The 21,224-nt window shown below is 38.2% G+C and overlaps 1 protein-coding gene across 2 annotated transcripts in view; it reads left to right on the top strand.

Annotated features, from left to right (window-relative positions):
• gpr158a (G protein-coupled receptor 158a) overlaps positions 1-21,224 on the top strand; it is a 97,949-nt gene that overhangs the window by 42,724 nt on the left and 34,001 nt on the right. For both annotated transcript variants that reach the window (XM_059327055.1, XM_059327056.1), the window contains exons 3-5: positions 5,495-5,597; positions 11,698-11,924; positions 18,195-18,263. In XM_059327055.1, coding sequence (XP_059183038.1) covers positions 5,495-5,597; positions 11,698-11,924; positions 18,195-18,263 — 399 coding nt within the window. The remainder of the gene's footprint in view (positions 1-5,494; positions 5,598-11,697; positions 11,925-18,194; positions 18,264-21,224) is intronic.

Consider the following 21,224-nt stretch of genomic DNA (forward strand, 5'->3'; position numbering starts at 1 on the left):
CCCCCCCGAACCACATCCATTCCATGTATTCATTCTGATATAGGTACACTATGTTATATGTATTGTGCTGTACACTAATATTTGATACATGAACTACAAGCAAGGTAATGGTCTCAGAACATTTTTATTTTTAGAAACTTTGGAACTTTACCAACAACAACTGAATTGAAAATACGAATAAATAAATAAGAAAACACAGATCTTCATCAAATTAAGAATGGCAAAGACTGAAAATAAATAAAATGTAGACATACAAATGCAATAAAAATAAACATAAGGATGAAATTTAAATGTACATTTATATTTGATACATGAACTACATACAGGCAATATAATGGTCTCAACATTTTAATTTTTAGAAACTTTGGAACTTTACCAACAACAACTGAATTGAAAATAAGAATAAATAAATGAGAAAACACAGATCTGTTGATTGTAAAGACTGAAAATAAATAAAATGTACAAATGCAATAAAAATAAATATAAAAAATTAAGAAATGTAAAAATGTAAGTACTATGGTATTTCACCATCAAAGGTTAAAGTAATATGGTATTTCACCATCAAAGTGTAAAGTAGTATGGTATTTCACCACCAAAGTTCAACACCAAAGTGTAAATTACTATGGTATTTCACAACCAACTGCTCACAATGGAACACGCCTAGCCTTCCTAATCGCGAATTCAAGCAACAAAGATGTATGCTTAAGGGCCCCACAAGGGGGCGCCCCCTGCCAATTTGGCACCCTAGGCAGCCGCCTTGGTGGCCTGTAGGAATAACCGGCCCTGCTCCAGACCAAAAGTGCACAATCTGACTGGTGTCCACATACTTTTGGCCATATTGTAATCAAGCCTTTTTCCCCTGGGTCAGTGCTGAGGATGGAGTTCTGGTTTGTGTTTATTGTTTCAATATGAGTTTAATTGACATTAGAGCACTATTAAATTATGAATTGATCACAACCACGTTACAAACACCACTGATGTAAGAAATTGCACCCAGGCCAGAGAGTAAGAGAGAGAGAAAGATAAGGGGAAAGAGACAGAAAGAGAGATAGGAGAGAGCAAGAGAGAGCGAGTGTGTGTTGTGTCTATTTTTGAGTCCTGCAGCCCTTTTATAAGTGCTCTGTCGCAGGCAGACCATGCTGGCCTGACAGCGTGACGCACTCCAATAAAAAGGCTCTCGCTCGCGGTCACACACATGTCACCATGGCAATTAGTATGTCAGAGCGTGTGTGATTGACAGCTGCCACAGCTGGCATGTAAACAACAATGAGCAGTGCTTGTGGGGAAACCTGGGGCACGGGAGACGTACAATACAAGCTCTCTGACATGTGACTGTCATAAGAATAAACAAGGAGATCATATGTACTATCCCTGCAGAAACACATTTTAAATCGTTAATTCATTTTCCTATTAGTGAAGTTATTCATCAGTTGAATTTATAATTTTTCTCACATCCATGTCAGATCTTATCAGAAACAGATTCTGTACAGACAAACACGTTATTCTCAATCATACAGCCTTAATTAATTATCAGTTAATTTGATGTGATTTCTGCTCTCGGGCAACACAGGCGCTGCCTTCAGCTCATTATGGAAGGAACAATATGGCTGCCTGTGTTGCTCTCCATCAATAGAACATCAGCAAACATAAATAATAGCATATGTCGTGCATGTAGAAGTAGGTCTCTGTCTAATCAGAAGATTAAGGCTGCAGATATATAGTACCTGCTTTAAACTGTTTGTTCCCTTGTGCATGATGGCTGCCTCGTGTATTCTGCATTGGTTTCTGCACATGGTCAGAAATTGATGCTTCACTACCGCAAGAAGCAACATGCACATGAACGGTAGGGGCAGTATAGGAGTAGTACCACTGTCACTTTTTTTTCTTCCATGATTTGTTGCCAGGTTGGTTATTTACATCGTGTAAATCAGGTATTTCTGGTCTGCCCACATCGGTATTGGCTCTAAAGTTCATTTAACTTTAAGATTTCAGACAGTATGATTTTTTGAAGTTTTTATCCTGAACAAACAAAAGTTCTGTTTACATTCAGCATTTCTAAACAATAATCATTGTTTGTTTCCACGGTCATTAACAGTCTTCTAGTACATTCTGTGGCGGACTCTGTTAACACATCCATGTGTTCTCATTTTGAAAGCTGCATGTGTTTGCTTTTATTTTGAAGTAGCGGCGGGCATAATTTAGCCGCTACTGAATGAATATAGCATTTCCCTAATCCAAAAAATATTTTCTTAACCAGTTAAAAGAAAGAAAAACATTGACATTTTGTGCTTGGCATTTTGTTAGCTCGCAGTCTTTTCATGAATTGCATTTTGCCTGCACATTGTTACTTTTCATACATTACAGCCACCTGTCGATCAGTGGAATAATGGAGAACGACTGGCAGGACTGTGTATCAACGCGTATGCACGCTTCTACACCCTAAGTTCAGAACGACATAGCAAAACATTGCTTCATAGTGCTACTAGTTGTTAAAATAATCTACATTTGTTACCTTTAATTTTCATTAGGCAAGGTAAGGCAAGTTTATTTGTATAGCACAATTCAACACAAGGTAATTCAAAGTGCTTTACATACACATTAAAACAGCAAGACACAATTGAAAACAGTAAAAACAGTCAATTAAAACAGGGAAATAGAAATAAAAATACAAATAAGAAAAAGTAAGATACAGCAGGATAAGAAAATAGATAAAATAATAAAAAGCACAAGTCAAACATTGCATAGTTAAAAAGTAAGGGCAGTAGAGTACAGCAGATACTTGTTACAATTTGTTCAACTCTAATTCAAGTGTAATTTTCAATTGATGATTTTGATAATCATCCTTATATAACTTCACTGTACACCTTGACATTCGTCCCAGGTGTCCTCAGCTCCTCCCTGTGTGGAGATCTTCCCACATCTGGCTCAAAAGCTGCGTTTTATCGCCTGTCGATATGAGTCTGGCTCCTTGCTGGACCGCTAAGATCACACATGACTGATGGCAGGTAGCTGGGAGGCAGGCCGCGCTGTCTTGGCCGCTTCCCCATTCAACATACTCCACATCCGAGCCCCCGCATCAATCACCGCAGCAGGCAGGAGTGGGATGCACTGCCAGGGCTATTCCTGGCTCCCCTGTCACACACACGAGAAATACGCATACTCACACACACACACACACACACACACACCTGTCTCTGGCTGTTTCTTCTGCGGTCTCTGTGAGGTGGGCATATTAACAGTGGCAGGCAGTAGCTGCAGCACGCTCCACCTGTCCTAAGGAGACAACTGTTGGAGAATCACAGATGAAATCACGTTGCACCACAGTGCTCATTTAAAGCTGCACCGGGCAGCTTTTTATAAAGGGATGCTCAACTCAGCAGCCCAAATCAAAACTCCAATATGGTGGACCATCTATCCTGCAGACTCATCCAATTTGCACAAATAAAATGTACACTTTGACGCTCACAAGATGTATGGGATGAAACTAATCCAAATTTACTGATTTACTGATTTTAGATTTGCCTCTTTAATACCTTTGCATTGCGTCCCCTTTTATAGAGAACTGGGGTCGGGAGACAGATTTTTAACAACGGGGAGATAGCAGGTCAACAGTAGATATCACATAGAAGTGCTTTTAGAACTTCATGATATGAGTATATCAAGTCCATTCCCATGCTTAGTTATGTTGTTTTAGAAATTTCTGGTTTGATACCAGTTGATATCACAGATTTGTAACTAAATTTGCCCTTTTTTTACACTCAGACATTGATAAAAATGCTCAAATATCCCCCATAATATCTCATTAAAACACCAACACCTTGCAGAATACTGTAGGGGAAAAAATGCTTTGATTTGGTGTCAAAAACTTTTGATATTTTACAGGTTTCTGCATTGCATTTTTCAGCAACTGGCTGACAAGTATTTCTGTTCTTTAAACTGCTGAAAACCCACTTATTGTTGTTATACCTTGGAAAGCCACAAATCCTCTGAATGCTCTCACTCTCTAATATGTGTTTGTAAAGTTTCATGAGGCTGTGATTATCCTAGTGGTCGCAGCAGGTCATTTCATACAGTCAGTGTCTGAGATTGACATTGTTTTGTTAAGAAAATAGACTGAGTTATCATAGTTAACTTGAATGCATCCGTTTTTAACACAATTTGCAGAGATGTTTATAATACTAATTGTGAGATAGCAGAATAAAAGCGTACAGGAGAGGTAGAGCGAGGGAAGATTGTTGACTAGTTAATAATCGATCATGGATGGTGTTTTTCTCTCAGACAGAAAAAAAATGCTAAAATGAGTCACCAAATACTTTAGCGGCCTTTAATACACTTTGGTGCCCCGTGCGAGTAAAGTCACAGTTTTAAACAAATATAATTAAATGTAAGAAGTGTTGAAATATCTCAATAGAAGTATTATTTCCATACTGTAACTGCTGAAATGAGGAGCTGTATTCGACACATTAGTGTAGTGCCACTTTAAGTACTCTGGTCTCTTCAGTGGAATTTGTTCGAGGGACTTATTCGCTGAATTGTAACCCGGTGATTATTACCTTGTGCTTTTGGGCCCCGGCCGGCCTCTCAAAGGCTTTGACTGAGGGCGTATACACTCTCAGCATTCAGACCTCACCGAAGACCTTGGGAGAGCGTCAGAAATAGCTGCCTCTTAAGACGTGCGGAGTCCAGTCGGCAGTGAAGAGCATCGCAGTGACTGATGCTTCATTTAGACGCTGCCACCGGCCTTGCCTCCAGATCTCGCAGTCAGGTCACAAACACTTCATAGCGTGTCAAGTGTCAGCTGAAGTACCGGTGCTATTCCGGGCCCCTCGTCATTTCTGGGGATTCACAAGCCATTAAAATCTCCGCTTAGAAAACCATGTTAAAATACGACCGTTATGTAGTTTGAGGGAGAGAGCGAGAAATTAGAGCTCTACGTCAATGACCCAAATGTGTTCATACAGAAGAGAAGATGGAATCTCATTCCCACAAGAAGAAGAATTAATGGTTCGCCTTTAATCATGCAAATAAGTCGGTTCTTAATTTAGATATTAATTATATCTTGTAATTTGGCAAACAGCACACAAAGTCTGCCAAGGATGCCCCCTGACGCCCCTCGTGTTTTTCTCAGCAGCCCTCAGTCTGTTTCCTATCAGACTTTTAATCAAATGGAGGCTTTACTAATTTAATATTGAGCGGCGAGAAGGCACAGTTAGACGGAGAGAGGAATCTCACAACTTAAATAATTAGACCCTTGTCCCTCCCACAAGACATTTGATCCCACATTCTCTTCTTTGATTTCACAGGCCGTACATTTGCTTCAGTATCAACACATTTTAATTGCTTTTATATTTGTGTCTTATCAGTCCAGAGTACAAGATTCAAAATTCTTCCAGTGAAATGTCTTTTTTTTTTTTTAAATCAAGGATGTTAAAAAAAAAACTGCACTCACTGTCTTCTCTGTGTGACTTATTTGTATGTTTTTGTCTCTCTGCAGTGTTTGCCGACCCACGGTCATGGATTTGTCTTGGACAAGTACTCGTGTCACTGCAAGAAAGGATTCTACCACCCCAACAGAGTGGCTGTCAACGGCTTTACCAGTAAGTCAGCGGCGAATCAATCACCTGTTCAAATACGTTCTTAATAAGAAGACAAACAGCAAGCAGAGGTCATTCTTAAGGCTTCGCCATCAGAATAATCTGTTGTTGTTTTTTGGCAAATTACAAGATGCTAACCTTGAACCATCAGTATTTGGATAGCTTTTGGTGAAGGTTTAAAAAAAAAAAAATAGGCTCCATAAATAGATTTTTGCATTTTCATTTGCATCATTATTTATTTAACTTTATAGTAAATCCTCTATTTTTTATTTACTTATTTAATTCTCCCAATTATTTATTAGTACATTTAATTATCCCAATTATTTATTAGTAAATTTATTTAAAAAAATGTAATTACACTTTTAATTATATAAAAATTATTTAAAATGTTTTATTTACACTGTCGCCCATCAAGACCCAATTCTCTGTGAATTGTGGTTTCATTTTCATTGTGATATGTTTGGAAGAGATTAATTAATAAGGTTTTGAGGAGATATACACTTTACCTGTCAAGAATAAGTCACATTGTCACATGTAAAATGTCACACACAAAAAATTCCAACTTTATGAGCAACTGTGTATTTATGTAGCCTAGTTTAGAATGTAAACACAGTGTACATATTTATGTCCATTAGGTTTATACATCCAGTTGGTTCAGCCATAAGAAACGATCTTACATAACGTTTCAGGCAGTCATGACTGCCTGGGGTTTTAGATTTCAGATTATTTTCTGCATTCATTCTTAATCTTTTAAGAGAGAATAAATCTAAGAATCTTTTATCCTAGAACATATTGCTGGAATCTGCAGGACTTAGGCTGTGTTACTGGAGGTTTTCACTTGAGGGCATACCATAAAAGTCACACTGTATGGAACTACCACATTTGAAGGATATAAATAACTGTCATAACCCGGCTCCTAGGCCATGACAAATATGGAACCGGACACAAAGGATGTCTAGAAATTAAATGAATTTATTAAATTAACTTAAACAACCGAGGTAATAAGTACAAATATGAAGTGTGTCAGTCAGTAACGTCAGTAATGTAGATGTGGATGTGTGAGCAATATGAAGTGTAAATGTTGTAAAGTGGAAACAAAGCAGAAACCAAACAAAGACAAAATGCTGCTGGCAGGATGCAGCCCAGAGAGAGTCCAGAGCGAAAGAAAGAGCCGCCTTGACTCTGGGTTTTTATGCTTTAAGGAGCACCTGAACCAGGTGCTCCCAATCTGCAGTCTGTTGATGGTGCCTTCAGGGACACATGGGAGAAACAACTGTCAGTCACATGATCAGCACCTCAACACTAGACGGGGACCGTCACAATAACAAACATGGCAACATCCCATGAGTTTATTATATTGTTAATTCAGAGATCATGGCAGGAAAAAGTGTCACCGTAGATTATATGCTGGCTCTTAAATCAAGCATGTCAAAAAAATGGTGAGTAGTACTCCTACACTGCCACTACTGTTCATGTCTGTATTGCATCTTGCATGAATCTCTGGCGATTTGCACAACCAGCGATCTAAAGAGAAGCAGGATAAGTGATGGACCCATCATGCACACACAATGTTTCCTCTAGGATTTTTTTCAGCAGCGGGGGTAAGGGTTATTTGTCCCCTGGATGTCCCCTGTGTGTAAATATCAATCAGTAATTTAGTGTAGTATAAAAAATTACACTCTGCAAATACTGCATACTAACGAGAATAAGGGTTTTTCTATATTTTATTTAAGGCATCATCCCTTGACAGTATTCTTGTAAATTACATGGCCGACACTGCTAACAAATCCATGTGCTCTTATTTTGAAAGCTACATGTGTTTGCTTTTATTTTGGAGCTGCCACTACTAAATTAACGTAGCGAAAACTGTGCACACATGGACGCATAGTTAACAGCAACATCCGGCTTCACTGTTGCAGTGATACCAGTTTTTACAAGGTTCTTCGAGGTTAAACAAATTCATATGCTTGAAAATCATGTAACTAGGCCTGTAACGATAGCAAATTTTTTAGGACGATATATTTTCCCAGAAACTATCACGATTAACGATAGTATTGTTGATGTTGTTTATTTTTTTGATATTAGAGCATAATAATTTAAGTACATCCTTTTTAAGAGCAATTAACTTTTAATTCTCAAGAATATTGAACATTGGAATTGAAATTCTGGAATGGCTGTTTGGGAAATGTACGTTTTTTTTAGGCAATTCGTACTGCCTATCAACAGTCTGCAGCATTTCTCTAAACGTCGGTTTCTCAACAGTGTTGAATGGCTGCATCTCTTTGGCTATAAAGCCAGTAACGATATCTGTGAGCATGCGCCATTTTGTGCTGTCACGTTTATATTTGCATTTTTCCATGTCCCTTGTGCCATGTTTTCTGTTCCCAGCTGAAGAAATTGGATGCGATGGTTGTGTTTTAACTTTTGTTTGTTTGGAGGTTTGTTGTGTTGCCAATTTTTGTTGTGACTATCTTCTTACAAATTTGACATACCGGCTCGTTGATGTTAGCGGGCTCTCTGCGTTCATCTGGCTTGAATCCAAAATGTTCCAAAATGAACTAATTCCATTTGTGCCACTCAACTTTCTGTAATTGTACAATTACAGCCGTCGGAAAACTTAGCTTCGAGTACAATAGTTATTTCTTTCTCTCTGCTTTACTTGCTTCAACGATGTCCACACGTCTGTCTGTGTGTGTGTGTGAGCCCCGCCTCCCCACAGGTTGACTGACAGGAGAGGGAAAGAAGCAGCGCGACTGAATGTTGATGACTTATGTAAACAAACACGCATGTAAACGACAATTTATCGACTCCGGGGAAACTATCGTGTCCACTTTTGTTTATCGAACGATAAGTCGATATATTGACTATCGTGACAGGCCTACATGTAACAATAGCCGTTCTTTAATGTATGGCGTGCCAAGTTGAGACATGCAATCATAACCCAGTTTTTAGCCAATACAGAGAGTGAAAACTGTTCAAAGAAAGACAGAAAAAAACAGGGGTTGGGCACTCTGTTTTGTGTCCTTTATCCAGCACAGTCCTGAGATGCATTTCAGACTATGAGCTCAGAACAAAATTTCATTAGATCACATTTCTTTTAAGTAATTTGCCAGTAAAGGTCAAAAACAACAAAGCAGTCGATTTGGAACAGACAAGTCTTTTCATGTAAATCCTGTTTCCTCTCATTCAGTACAAATATAGCAGATGAGCTCATTCTATTAGTTTCTGTCTCTGCTTCAAAGTTGCATGTATGTCGATCATCATGACCGGCAGCTGTTCACTTCTTCCTTATGCAACGTCTTCATTTTCTAACTATGGCGATGACAGAGGCACGTGTTACTGCCCTGTCTGAAAATTGAAGTAGCCTCACTACCTGGGGAGGCTAATCAGGTTCAAGATGGGAAATATCTTTTTAATGGTAGTTACTTTTCCCAGTTTATTCTGTCTGCTGTGAGTTAATTAAAAAAGGCTTTTGCAGACACAGAACCCCAGTGGTTTTCACCTGCCCTCCATCACTCTCGTACTTTCATTTCGATCCACTTTCCCTGCGTCTCATCCCACACACGCCTCAAACAGCATGTTCCTCTGTGTCTATCTCAATTCTACCTCTCTTTTCACCCATTCTCCTGCATCCCTCCCTCCCATCACCATCTTATTGCACCCATTTTTTACCCTAAAATATTTTCCCTTCATGCACAGAGAACCCCCCCCCCCCACTACAACACCTCTACAATTTGGTTCTCAGAGAGCTGGATATCTGTGCTGCCTGTTGGTTGCTGTTTGCTGTGCACACAAACTCGCGTGTTCATGTGTGCAAGTCTGCGTGAAAGCTCTGTGTGTGCGTGCATGTGTGTGTGTGTTTGAGAACACAATAATAGAGAGGAGAGGCAAGCCTGTTAGCGAGGCGTAGTGCTGCAGTCTGGCCCACCATGGGGCCAATAACAAGCCTGTTAATCCACAAGGGGACATCCTTGACACTCCTTTGCAGAGAGAGCCAGTGCAACTCACTTTCCTTTTGTCTCCCAGTGATCTTCCATTGTGCACGTTGCATGTAAATATACGAGAGAAGTTAGTTTCCTCCGACTGTCAGTCAACTGTAGCAGCAGCGAACCAATGGGAGTGAGCCGAAGGAGATGACTCACCGTTACGGAGATAAGTAGTCCTTTTTGAAGGGATCAATGATGTGCAGAGTCATAGCTTTGAAAAATAGGCCAGTTTCTTTTTAAAGGCAAAAATCCCTGCAAATCTCTGAGACAATGGCTGTTTCCAATAAAGCCTCCATAAAAGCTCTGTATAAGTCCACCATTCTTTATCTATCCAGCCATATGGGCATCTCTCAGGGGATTTCTATACAAACCACCAATAACAAGTCCACTAGCTCCTTGTTGTCCCGGTTTCATTTACCTTAGTTTACCCTTGGAAGAGGGTTTTCTTTTTAGCATCCACCGCTGTCCAGAGCAGGTTCTTTTGAAGCAGTTTATACCTCAGCCTCAGTGGTGTTCCTTGAATACATTTACCAAGATCTTGCGCCTCCAGAAGCATAGATTTTTACAGTTTCAGCCAATCTTCCCCGTCTTTAGACTCCCCACCGTCCCCGTCCTTGTCAGGATAAAAATGACAAAGTTGTCTCTGTGTGCTTTTTTTTTTTTTTCTCGAGGAAGCTGCAGTTATCAGCCTCGTATGATATGCCAGCGACCGAACAAGGTGCTGCAGTGTTGACTCTTCATGTTCACACATATAGATCCATCTCCCTCGTGTCGACACAATGTCGATGAATCCTTGTAAGGTCAGAGAGGGATAAGCATATATATACTCAGGACGTTTCAGTCTGTCATAGAAGCACTTCATCTCCTTTATCTGTTAATACTGCTCTCATAGCCAGAGGAAAAATCCAATAACAAAGGAAACTTAATATAGTTATCGCTACACAACCTGCTTCTATTCTAATGATTATGGAGACATGATGAACAAATTCTGAATTAGCATATGTAAATGTAAAAAGTAACAACCCTTATTAGCCCTGCATGCTAATAAAGTCTGTTTTGCTCATAGTTCCTCATGCACAAATCTTATTTTGCTGTATCATGTATCATTTTAAGCATTTTATTGTTTATAGATTAATTTGATCTATGAATGTCAACCATTTATCCACTTCTTATAACATTCTTCAATTATCCATTACTACTTGGTCATGATTTTGACTGTTAATTCCACTATTATCCATTACTTTTACCTAAGTATTTCTACTGTTTACCCATTACTTTTGGCCAAATATTTCCACAATTTATCCATTAATTTTAGCCAAATATTTCCACAATTTATCCATTATTTTTAGTTAAATGTTTCCACCATTTATCCATCACTTTTAGTTAAGTATTTTCACCATTTATCCATTACTTCTATCCAATATTTCCACCATTTATCCATTACTTTTAGTTAGGTATTTCCACCATTTATCCATTGCTTTGATCCAATATTTCTACCATTTATCCATTACTTTTATCCAATATTTCCACAATTTATCCATTACTTTTATCCAATATTTCCATCGTTTATCCATTACTTTTATCCAATATTTCTACAATTTATCCATTACTTTAAGCCAAATATTTCCACCATTTATCCATACTTTTATCCAATATTTCTACCATTTATCCATTAATTTTACCAGTATTTCCACCATTTATCCATTACTTTTAGTTAAGTATTTCCACCATATATCCATTACTTTAGCCATATATTTCCATCATTTAGAGTATTTTTTGCATTTATCCATTAATTTTAAGTATTTCTACTGTTTTGTCATCAGCTGCTCCTGTAACCTGTTTGTCTATTTGCTATCCACTCTTTCTAACCAGTTTTAATGCACTGTCAATTACAACAGATTTTGAGATATATTTATAACCAAATCATGATTTCAGTGTTTTTCAAATTAGCTGAGCTACTCTACAACCTTTCCATACATACCTCCTGGATTACAAGTACCTCTGGTTAGGAATCACTGTCTTTGAGCATCTAAAAAGCTTGGTTAATGCCAACGAAAAAAAAAAGGTTACTGGATCAGTTGCCGAGCTCAAACTCAATCCCAAATCTTTTTTTATAGAGATGGGGAGAAAGGGAAAAGCTGCAGACAGCGGTCCCAATGCCGACGAGGGTTCTTCCAGCGACTGCCTGCCGTGCCAGCCGGGCTGCGCCTACTGCAAGGACGACACCCCCTGTGTGGCACGAGAGGACGGAGCCCTGCGCATGGCCGTGCTCTCCTTCCAGTGTCTCTGCATGCTGATCGTCTTCGTTAGCATGGTCCTCATCTACCACTTTCGCAGGAACAAGGTATGAATTTGATCCGTTTATTCTAATTTAACTGTCATTGTTTTTTGGTTAATGAGCCTGTAGCATCCAGTCAAAATGAGTAAGCCAGGACTGATGGTTTAATGACTTTATTATTGGGTCCTTTGTAGGCCATATATATATATAATATATTAGCTTAACTCACATATTACACGTTTTTAAGGTAAGGTAAGGTTTTACCTTAATTTTTGACTCTGTATTTACCAAGGTTATTATAGATAACAAAAATTAACGAAATAACCAAAACTTTCGTCTTTGTCAACTTTTTTCGTACGTAAACCTTTTTGTTTGATATGATATCAATTTCATCTATCTGGTTTTATGAGTAAATAAACTTATTGGGGATGAGATGGATAAGGCAAAGGAAATGGACAACATTTATTGTGACCTTTTCAAATCTCGCACCAAATATTTACCCCATTAAAAAATGTTAAAACTAATAAAAACTACACTAAAACTAAGCATTTTCCAAAAAAATAAAAACTAATTAAAACTAACTGAATTAAAAAAAACCTTGGTATGTACCAAGAAGTCACCAAAATACATCTTCACAACAGCAAGACACAAATATATACATTTAGCAGCTTGTTGCCACTTTCGACCGAAGCTTAACTATTTAACTTGCTCTCCCTGTTTATCCTTTGTCATGTTTCTCCTTTAAGGTGCCGTTGTTACTCTTATTTCAACTTGCAGTCTGGTACAGAGTCCTTTTTAATACACCTCCGGGTCAACAGGAAATACAAAAATAAAAGCACAATAAAATATGTAATAAACATGAACTTTACCTTGGGGTGATAACAGAGCCCTTAGCTTTCTTTTTGTATAATTCCATTATTAAAATCTTGGAAGAACACTACACAATATCATTTTTCTGATGCCATTTAGAGTAAAAGTTTGAAAACGCAGCAGTGCATAAGAGACAGATTCAATTCACAAGTACAACCTCACATCAGTTACGTGTTTGATGTTTTCTGGGCCGTACGGTCATCAAAGCCCTTTGGATCAATAAACCAGCGTATGTGGGTGGTCACAATAAAGCTTTGAAATCATTTCAAACGGTTCAGGCACCGCAGATCAACACCACATCAGCAACTTGGACAGCCACCAGTGTGTGCAAATGAGACCACTAAAGCCAATTTACTCTGATTTATATATTGAGCAAAGTTTGAGTGATAAAATGTCCCCATATAAGCATGAAATCTGTTCTGGCATTCATGTCGTGTTTGTTTTTTTCACATCTGTCTATATTGTGAAATGGCAGTGAAAAGCCTTCTAATATAATCACTTTAGTAAATAATATATTCTCTACATTAGCTTGAAAGGTGATGACATTTTCACTGCATCATCAAAAGGTGAAACTACTTCACAGACACAGAACCTTCTGTATGGAAACAGAAGATTCATATTTAGCTCTTAGCACTCAATATTCATAAAAGCATCAAGAGTATCAAAGTCTCTCCAGCTTCAATGATGCCGTATGGTGCTATTATTGTAATGTTTTCTTTATGCAGATCAACAGAACATTGTCAGGTTATTTGATTATTATTAAAGTGATATTTCATGAGATTCTTGCTTTTTTTTCTGGCCAAAGCTGTGTTTCTGCCCGTGCATTTCACAGAAATAACCTGTCACAGCCGGGAGTGTATGTTGCAGGGAAGGACCCAGTTGCAGATGAAAACAGCCAGACTGGCGCAGTTTCATGATTTATTTAGAAAAGCTTACAATGGTCCAGCAGACAGGTAACGGCATTGAAATATAATGAAGTGACAAGAAGCAAAGAAACTGGGGCGGTATAATAGAGCTGGAGCTCATCAGAGGGATTGTGCAGCAGATTGGGTGCGGAGGACCTGGGGGTGCAGGGAAAGGATGGGGAACAGGTAGCGGTGTGAATCAGCAGAGGCCCCACAATACGATTACATCCCGATATTTGAGTCACAATACGATTATATCCCGATATTTGAGTCACAATACGATTATATCCCGATATTTGAGTCACAATACGATTATATCCTGATATTTGAGTTACAATACGATTATATCCCGATATTTGAGTTACAATACGATTATATCCCGATATTTGAGTCACAATACGATTATATCCTGATATTTGAGTCACAATACGATTATATCCCGATATTTGAGTCACAATACGATTACATCCCGGTATTTGAGTCACAATACGATTATATCCAGATATTTGAGTCACAATACGATTACATCCCGATATTTGAGTCACAATACGATTACATCCCGGTATTTGAGTCACAATACGATTATATCCCGATATTTGAATCACAATACGATTATATCCCGATATTTGAGTCACAATATGATTACATCCCGATATTTGAGTCACAATACGATTATATCCTGATATTTGAGTCACAATACGAGTATATCCTGATATTTGAGTCACAATATGATTATATCCTGATATTTGAGTCACAATACGATATTATTGCCATTTTAAGTATTTTCCAATATGGTGAGTATTGTGATACAATATATTGAGATTTAACTGATTAACCAGTTTCAACCAAAAGAGCAAGATCCAACCCTGCAAACACAAAAGATTTAAAACAACACATTAATTCTGCATAGAAGTGTATAATTACTACTTTTTAACTGTAGAATATGTTACAGGGAATAACCAGATTCAATTCAATTCAATCAAGAATTGTTTTGTCAAAAATACTGACAGCCTGCCAGAATGCTAAGTATCAATACCTGGCGGCCATGAAACGATGAACCTGGTCTCACAGGAATCCGTGAAATAACCACGGATTCGCTTAACTCAATATCCGTGGAATAGCCACGGAATAACTCAAATTTCTGTGAAACTGACACGGATTTCGCTACAATGCAAATTATTGACAGTCATATCCCGTGGCTATTCCATGGATATTTTTTCCTATTGGTTTGTTCCAAGTCACGTGACTTTCAAGGTCCAGGCGGTCAGAACAAAAAACATGGCGGACAGTTCTCTCATTTTTAGTGAAAAAATCAATATTTTGACTTCACATTTCTAGCGAGAAATATATGTTTTATTTTCTAAATATTCACTCAGTGAATGTACATAATCACTTTGTATGATGGAATAGCCACAGGATATGACTGTCATTAACTTGCATTGTAGCAAAATCCGTGTCAGTTTCATGGAAATTTGAGTGATTTCATGGCTATTCCACAGATTTTGAGTTAAGCGAATCCGTGGCTATTTCACGGATTCTTGTGAGACCATGTTGGAAACGATATAATATTGCCACGGAAAAATATCGCGATACCATGATGTATCGATTTCCCCCTCACACCTCTAGAATCTGAAGACTATGTTGAATTTATCTTGTGTGGTGTTACAGAGAGGCTGAGCTCAACTTAAAGAAAAGTTTGTTCTAAGTAAGCAAGTTTACTTTCTACCCAAGTAAACTTTTGGCCAAACTTCTAAATTCCTCTGAGCCTCCAGTTGCTACTGTCAATTAATTGGCTTAATTAAAGGCTTTGTCTTGAGCGTTCGACATGTGAGGATTAACCTTAAGATCCACCACACAGTCCTGACAGGGGAGCATCTCGCTGTTCTATCTCCTGCACACCTGCAGACTCGGCCATTATATCAAGCAGAGTTCAACAAAAGATGGCTCCTGTTAATAAAGCAGATAAAAGTTTGAGATACTCCAGGGCTTTGTCATCATTTAAAGCAACCACTTATGTAATCCTCATTAATCTTATCAAACTAAGTTTAGGAGCTTAGTTTCAAAGCTCCTTGCAGACTTTGTGATAAATTAAAAACGGTCCATTTTCATAAACAAATGAGTTCATTTGGGTTGCAGATTTTAATGTAGGAACACTCATCCGGTCTGCATAACTATGGCGAGTGTTTTGTGTCGTCTTTTCTCTGCGTTCTTAAATGGGCACAGTTGTCCTCTGCTCTTTGAAAGCCCCCTCAAGCATCTTGTCAGTTATTTTGTTAAATATCTTACACAAGAGGAGCACACAAAGTGCCTGAAACGGTGAACCCTTCTATAAAAAAGTCCTTGAGGCGGGAGCTTTCACTGTTCTTTGTTCTCTTTCAACCAGCAAAGAAGAAAGCTCCCTTCCCCTTTTTTTAAAAATCCTCCTGGAATATTTTGATACCCTGCTGTTTTAGACTTGTTTAGACCTGCTGCAACGTGAGGGGGGCAGCTTTAGAGTTTATTCCAAACTGTCCTAAATTCATTTTGTTGAAAGGAAAAACATTATTCTATTATAATGAAGAGCTTTTCAACATGAAATTATTTATTGCCATCGCAAAAATTAAGCTGCTGTAATCAATATTTTTTTTATTTTATATGTATTTTGTATCACTATTTGGTGAACACCTAAAACAAACAAAATCAGACTTTTTTATATTTTTTTTCTTCTATAGATAACAACCGTTTTAATTATATACAAGTGAACATGTGCAACTTTTAAAAAATAAAAATGGATAAAGAGTAAGCTTGTAATCTGCTATTATTTTAAAATAGTAACAAGAGTTGTTTGTAGTGTCAAAGCTTTACGAGGCGTTTTAGCTTCTTTCAGCTCATTGTTTTGGTTGTTGTTAGCAGTTTTCACTGAAAAAGCTTTGATTTGATTAACACGCCACACAAGTCTGCAAATAGCTGGTAAATGTACTGTACACAAAATTAATTCTAATGTTGCTCCATTTTTGCTGGATATGTAAATAAGACATTGTATTTAGAATAGAGGTGCTGATTTAGCCTTTTTTTGGGTGAATAATCAACCTCTAACCATTAACAGATGAGCCAGAAACTGAGTCCCAGTTCACCCGTGCAAGAGAGTTACATTTCAGATGGACTTTAAGCATTCTGTGGACAACATTTACTTGTAAATAAAACAAGCCAGTCCCTGATAAAAACAGTAGGAATAGTAACATTGCACCAGCGCCCATACTTCCCCCTACACTACACTAACACTACACTTTAATCATGTCATCGTGTCACTTTACCAGCTGCTGCTATGCTATGTTTTGCTGCATGCTTGCATTTTGCACTTCGCTATGTTTACACCTGCTGCTGCCGTACGTTGTGCAAATCTTGTCTTATTTTAGATTTTTTTTCTTTGTACTGACATTTATATATATATTTTTTTTAATTTTTTTTTTTTTATCTCAGTAACATTAACCGAGACTTGGGAAACTAAATTGCGATCTTCCATGCTGTGGTTTGAATGACAATAAAACTGTCTGAGTCTGAGTAATAGTAACAGTAAAAGGTGCAGGTAAAAAACAGCAAAACACGGCGAGGCATTCAGAAATGATCCAGGGCATCTAAGTTGTGGCCAGTGCAAGAGTTTGTTATGAAAGTGTAAAAACAAGCACCAGAATCAGGTGGAGGGACTGCACAGCCTGTGGAAAAAAACTGTTTCTCAGTCTGGTTGAATATTGTGGCATCTGTCACTTGAGTGTTGTCCTGCAGTCAGACATGAGAGCCACAAATGTACCAGAAAAAAGATCTTAAACCCATAGACTGTATAGCTTAAAACACAATTAAGACCTGTGTTTGAAGTATTCAGATCTCTTACTTAAGTAAAAGTACTAATACCACACTGCAGAATTACTGCACTACAAGTAAAAGTCCTGAATACAAAACATACTTCAGTAAAAGTACAAAAGTATCTGCATCAAAAATGTACTTTAAAGTATAAAAACTAAAAGTACTCGGATGCAGAGTGGCCACATTATTAGATTATTATTATTATTGGTGCATTTATGTATGCAGTGTTTTAATTTTCTAAAGGTAGGGCTCATTTTAACTATTTAATATAGTACTGTAATGTGGTTTAATTAAAAGAAAATATGCATAATCACTTTAAATGTATTAATCTTTTTATGTTGAATCTCCTGAAAAGTAATTAAAGCTGTCAGCTACATGTAGTGTAGTAAAAAGTACAATAGTTGCCTCAAAATGTAGTGGTATACGTACAGTATACAGTTAGATATGTGGAAATACTCAAATAAAATACACATACCTCAAAACTGTACTTGAGTAAATGTACTTAGTTGCATTCCACCACTGACTAAGACCTGTAAACTCAGTCGATAGTATCAACCCTTAGTTTTAATCAGTCAAAATTCCTCTTTTTGGTTAATGGCTTAATGGTGACTTGTTAACATATTCACAGCCCCGTGAGGCCAAAAAGCATGTGGTTGCAGCTTTAAGTATGTGATGCATAAATGATGAGTTTAATAATTGGTGTCTGTTTCTTTTTTGGTAGAGTATCAGAGCATCGGGTCTAGTCCTACTGGAGGCCATCCTGTGTGGAGCTCTGCTTCTCTACTTTCCGGTAAGCCTGAGACACTAATTTGTGTGTGTGTGTGTGTGTGTGTGTGTGTGTGTCTACCAATACTTTGAACTAAATTCTGCTCAATATTAATTTCATCACTTTATAAAAAGCAGTAAATTTTCTGGTTTTGAGCTGCTACAGGAAAGAATACATGTTATAATAAGTATGTTCATGTGGAGTAAGTCAAATATAGCAGTAAAAAATTGTAAAAACTCCAATCATATCTCACTTTTCCATTTATTGTAAACACAACAAACATTCAAATCACCAAAACAATATAGAGCATGCATGTAATGCAGTAAACCAGCAATTTATTAACTTCATGTAAAAAGCAATAAGTGTTTTTCACAAGGTAACAAGGTAACTCAGTGTTTTTTGTGGAACGCATTTCTGTGCATATGCGTGCACACACATACATAAATCGCCTTTAAAATAAAAGCACCATGGTTGTATTGATCTCTAATTTCCTGGTAACCTCACGCGGGCCGGACAGGGACAGCCAACTGGCCAGATGTGGCCCCCGGGCCGCCTATTGCCCAGGTTAGGGTTAGGATAAGGGGCTAGGGAATTCACTATTCTAATGAGGGCCCTCACAACGGTAGAAGTACAAGGATGTATGTGTGTGTGTGTGCAGGCTTGTATCCTTTCATGTGCTTGTTTCTTGACGTGTTTGCTGATAATCCTCATGCCATGCTCCTTTGAGCCGAAAACCAAAAAAAAATCTTCTCCTTGACTGAAGGTTGACATTCAGTTTGACCTTCAGTTCACGCTGTCGCTCATTCATCTAAAACAGAATAAAGTCTCATATCAGTGGCGGCGGCGGCGGCACGGAGCACGATTGTTTGCCTTGTCAGGTAGTACAAACCTCGGTCCATAAATCATACCTGGTGTGTTTTTTCCTGACGGCAGCTTGGAGCTGTGATAAGCAGGGTTTTCACAGCCGAGGTGTGCGTGTGATAAAACGGGGCTGGCAGAGACAAACATCCCCGGGCTTGTTGGTGACCCCCTGCTAACTGTACACTGAGCTGGCCAATGAACCCAGCAACCCGTCACCACGACCATCTGTTGACCAGCCATTCACGCTGCTCAAACAGGCCGCATTCATACAGACCTCAACGCTGAATAAACTCCTTTACATTTTATTTGACCTTAACCTTCCCAGACTTTTTATTCTTAATTCATAATCGTGCCATTTTTGATCTGGGACTTAATTTTCAAAGTTTTTCCATTAAGCAAGGCACTTTAAATGTATATGTCCTTAAAGAGGACTTATTATGCTTTTCCTTATACCTGCTGTCATATATGTTACGCTACGAGCCGAGGGACAGCAGAGCCAACACTGCCGGTAGACTGTGAGCTGAAACTACAGAGCAGCCAGAGTCAGAGAAAAACGTTGCAGAAGCCGAATTGAGCATTTTAGTCTCGAAGTAGAGATGGGCTAGTCCGGCTATGTAAACATCAATTTCTGTCGCTCTATATACGTCATCTGGTTATAACTGATACGATTGGCTAAGAGCTGCGTAAAGACGCTTTTAGACATTCGTAGCGCCCAATAAATGGCTCTGGAGGATCGTAAACCACGCCTCCTCTACGGAGAAATGAATGGCTGGTTTCCAGCCTAATCTCATTTGTGATTAGTCTGGCGTCGACAACTTTCCAACACGGAATACTGACATAATTGGTACCAATAGATTCCTTAGATCTTCTAGTTTCATAAGATACCAAAACCATGCAAAATATTGCGATACTATGCCCTGTCGATTTTTTCCTCCACCTTGTATCCTTATTTCATAATCATGCCAATTTTTTATTTTCCAAGTTTTTCCATTAAGCAAGGCACTTTAAATGTATATGTCCTTAAAGAGGGCTTATTATGCTTTTCCTTATACCTGCTGCCATATATGTTACGATGTTGGAAATTCATAATAAATGTAGCCAGAGTTTTAAATAATGAGGTAAATGTGGGTTAGAACCTCAGGCTTCAGACTGTTTTAAATACTCTGTTTCCAACAATGTTTCTACTTTTGCAACAAGCTGACATCAGCTTGTGACAGATTTCCTTATATGGTCATCTGCTCCAGGCACGTAACTGTAGTGTTTATATCACGTGGAGCTTTTGGTTAAAAAGCTTATATTGGTGATTTTTTACGGTCGAAAGTATTGCGATACTCTGTTGCAGCAATGCAGAAATCATTGATGTGAAAGACCTGGAAAGCGGGGACCAATCAGAGCAGACTGGGGTTTTTTGAGAGGGATATTTAATGTGACAGGTGCTAAAATGGAGCGTCCCAGACAGAGGGTGAATATGTTCAGACAGACATCAGGAGAAAATAACCCCCAACCTTAGCTGAACAACTACTGCAAACTACTATATAAAGAGCTGAAACGATTTATCATGTTATTTTTTCAAGTCAAATGTCAACCATCAGCCAGTTTCAGCTTGTCAAATGGGTTTTGCACTGTTGATCAGATAAATCAAGCAATTTAAATACATCACCTTGAGCTTTGGAAAATTAAAATGCAATTTTTTTTTTTACCTCAGACCCTTGATGAATTTGGACATAAAGTTATCGACACATTTTTTGGAAAGAAAGTGGTAAAGTTCACCGTGCATTGTACTTGGTTTGATCATGGCGTTCTTAAAATGACCACAGCGAGCGAAAAGGCAAGAGTCTAATCGATTGATACATATATTACTTGTTTATACCCATCAAACTTTCCATACCAGCGGTCTTTTAAAGTTTTACATTGGTGTCCTGCAGGGTGAAAGTGGGTGGTAAAAGGTTAAAGTGTAAGCAAAGAAAGTAGTAAAGTATTGGGCTAAGCTGCTGGATGTGTTATTACAGAGTAAACAATCAATGAGAACAGCAATCTCGATTTTCACTCTTGGCATTGATTGATTGTTTCTCTTGGCCCCCTACTGTTTGACTTCTTGGTATCGCCTAGTCCGAAATAAAAAGT

The sequence above is a fragment of the Centropristis striata genome, chromosome 23 (assembly GCF_030273125.1).
Source record: "Centropristis striata isolate RG_2023a ecotype Rhode Island chromosome 23, C.striata_1.0, whole genome shotgun sequence".
NCBI lineage: Eukaryota > Metazoa > Chordata > Actinopteri > Perciformes > Serranidae > Centropristis > Centropristis striata.